Source organism: Theobroma cacao, chromosome 8, assembly GCF_053813885.1.
Source record: "Theobroma cacao isolate CCN51 chromosome 8, ASM5381388v1, whole genome shotgun sequence".
In the NCBI taxonomy this organism is placed as follows: Eukaryota; Viridiplantae; Streptophyta; class Magnoliopsida; order Malvales; family Malvaceae; genus Theobroma; species Theobroma cacao.
In genome coordinates, this window is record NC_142646.1 from 29777693 (window position 1) to 29780030 (window position 2338).

Here is a 2338-nt window from a genome sequence, read left to right on the forward strand (position 1 = left end):
TTTTAAGGTATTTTTAAGATATTATACTTTCTTGTAATTGTTTTGACTTTTGGTAAGTACAAATTGTACTAAGTGAAGAAATTAGTTGGACAATGCAAATGGAAAAACAAATATTAATTTTTAGAATTTGGATAGAAGTGGTAGGTAGAGAATATTTATGCATTCTCGTTTTTACCCTTGTAACGATGTCAAAATATATACGAGGTTCTTGTGAAGACAACGTAGACGAAATCCTGTGGGTTGAGAAAATTTGTCACCAAAACTCTCTCTTTCAGTCTGAGTTGAGGTAGCCATGATGCTTCAACTCCTGTCGTATTCCACCCTCTACATTGCTTCGTTTTTTCTGGTGAAAACAATATTAATCTCCATCAACAACCGTCCCAAGCTTCCCCCAGGCCCCATTGCCTTACCAGTCATCGGCCACCTCCACCTCCTTGGCCCCTTCATTCATCAAACTTTCCACAAGTTCTCCTCCCGCTATGGTCCCTTAATGTATCTCCGTCTTGGCTCTATTGGGTGCGTCGTGGCCTCTAACCCAGAGCTTGCAAAAGAGCTTCTCAAAACTTACGAGCTGGCATTCGCCGCCCGCATGCACACCGCTGCCATTACCCACCTTACATACGACTCTTCCTTTGCCTTTGCACCCTACGGACCTTACTGGAAATTCATAAAAAAGTTTAGCACCTATGAGCTCCTAGGTAACCGAACTCTTAGCCAGTTTCTTCCCGTTCGGACCAAGGAATTGCACCGTTTCATTAAGTTTCTTCTTGACAGGTCTAAAGCAGGCGAAAGCGTGAATGTAACTCAAGAGCTGTTGAAATTAACCAACAACACAATATCACAGATGATGCTGAGCATGAGGTGCTCGGGGAGTGGAAACCCCGCCGATGGGGTTCGAGCTCTAGTGAGGGAGGTGACTGAGATCTTCGGAGAGTTCAACATCTCAGACAGTATATGGTTTTGCAAAAGCTGGGATCTGCAGGGATTCCGAAGGAGATTTGAGGACATACATAGAAGGTATGACGCTTTGTTGGAGAGAATCATAAGAGATCGCGAGGAAGTAAGAAAAAGCAAGAAAGAGTGTGACCAACGAGACAATGGAAATGAGGTCAAGGATTTTCTGGACATGATGCTTGATGTATTGGAAAATGATAACTCGGAGATGCAATTAACCAGAAATCACATTAAGGCCTTGGTTTTGGTTAGCATCTCTAATTTTCACTGGCATTAACTATTTTCAACTTGATTACTGTATCTTATTAATATCTTTATAGGGATCACCTTTTTTTTTTCTCCAATAATTTTGGAATCACATTCGATTATAGCTAATATTTTATTATACTATTTATTTATTTATTCGTTATCTATAATTGCCAATTTTGACTATAGCTAATATTCCAAGATAGTGAGAATGTTATATTTATAATTGCCAATTTTGATCATTACTACACTTGTGACTTGTCCAGGATTTCTTGACAGCCGGTACGGATACAACAGCAATTGTACTTGAATGGGCACTGGCAGAGCTCATCAACAATCCGGAAGTGCTAAAACTAGCTCAAAAAGAGATTGATCAAGTTGTGGGAACAAGCAGGTTGGTAGAAGAATCTGACAGTCCTCGTCTCCAATACATCCAAGCCATCATTAAGGAAACTTTTCGGCTCCACCCACCGGTCCCGATGATCAGCAGAAAATCAATCCAATCATGCAAAATTAAGGGATACACCATCCCTGCCGACTGTTTGGTGTTCGTAAACATTTGGGCTATAGGAAGGGATCCCACGGTCTGGGCAGATCCATTGAGGTTTCAGCCTGAGAGGTTCCTGAAATCCTATGAGGGAGATCATAGTTCAGGGCCTATAGATGTTAGAGGCCTCCATTATCAGCTGTTGCCTTTCGGTACAGGGAGGAGGGGCTGCCCTGGTGCTTCTTTAGCAATGCAGGAGCTGCCCACCACTCTGGCAGCCATGATTCAGTGCTTTGACTGGAAGCCTGCGGCTACTTCAAAGACTGGAGATGGTGTTGACATGTCTGAACGGCCTGGACTTACGGCTCCCAGGGCAAAGGATCTGGAGTGTGTTCCAGTTGCGCGCTTCACACCCACTGTCTTTGCAACTTAAGCAGGTGACCACTTACGTATGATGTGATGAGCAATCGAGCATCAGTCTCCCCCGTTCTCCCGATTTCCTAGGCTCTGTGTCTTTAGCGTGTTACGAGTGATGTGACTGTGATGGCATGCATTTAGGTAGAAATAAATGCAATTATATTGCATATTTGCTTGCCAAAAACAAAATAAAAAAAATGTATTAATAGTTTATGAGTTTTTCTGTTTGGTTTA

At 42.3% G+C, this 2338-nt stretch overlaps 1 protein-coding gene across 1 annotated transcript; it reads left to right on the plus strand.

The window, feature by feature from the left end:
* The first annotated feature begins 213 nt into the window (after positions 1 to 213).
* Positions 214 to 2338, plus strand: LOC18593084 (cytochrome P450 93B2-like). Its single transcript, XM_007020125.3, has 2 exons — positions 214 to 1201; positions 1467 to 2338. The coding sequence occupies exons 1-2, from the start codon at positions 293 to 295 to the stop codon at positions 2118 to 2120; spliced, it is 1563 nt and encodes a 520-aa protein (XP_007020187.3). The 5' UTR covers positions 214 to 292; the 3' UTR covers positions 2121 to 2338.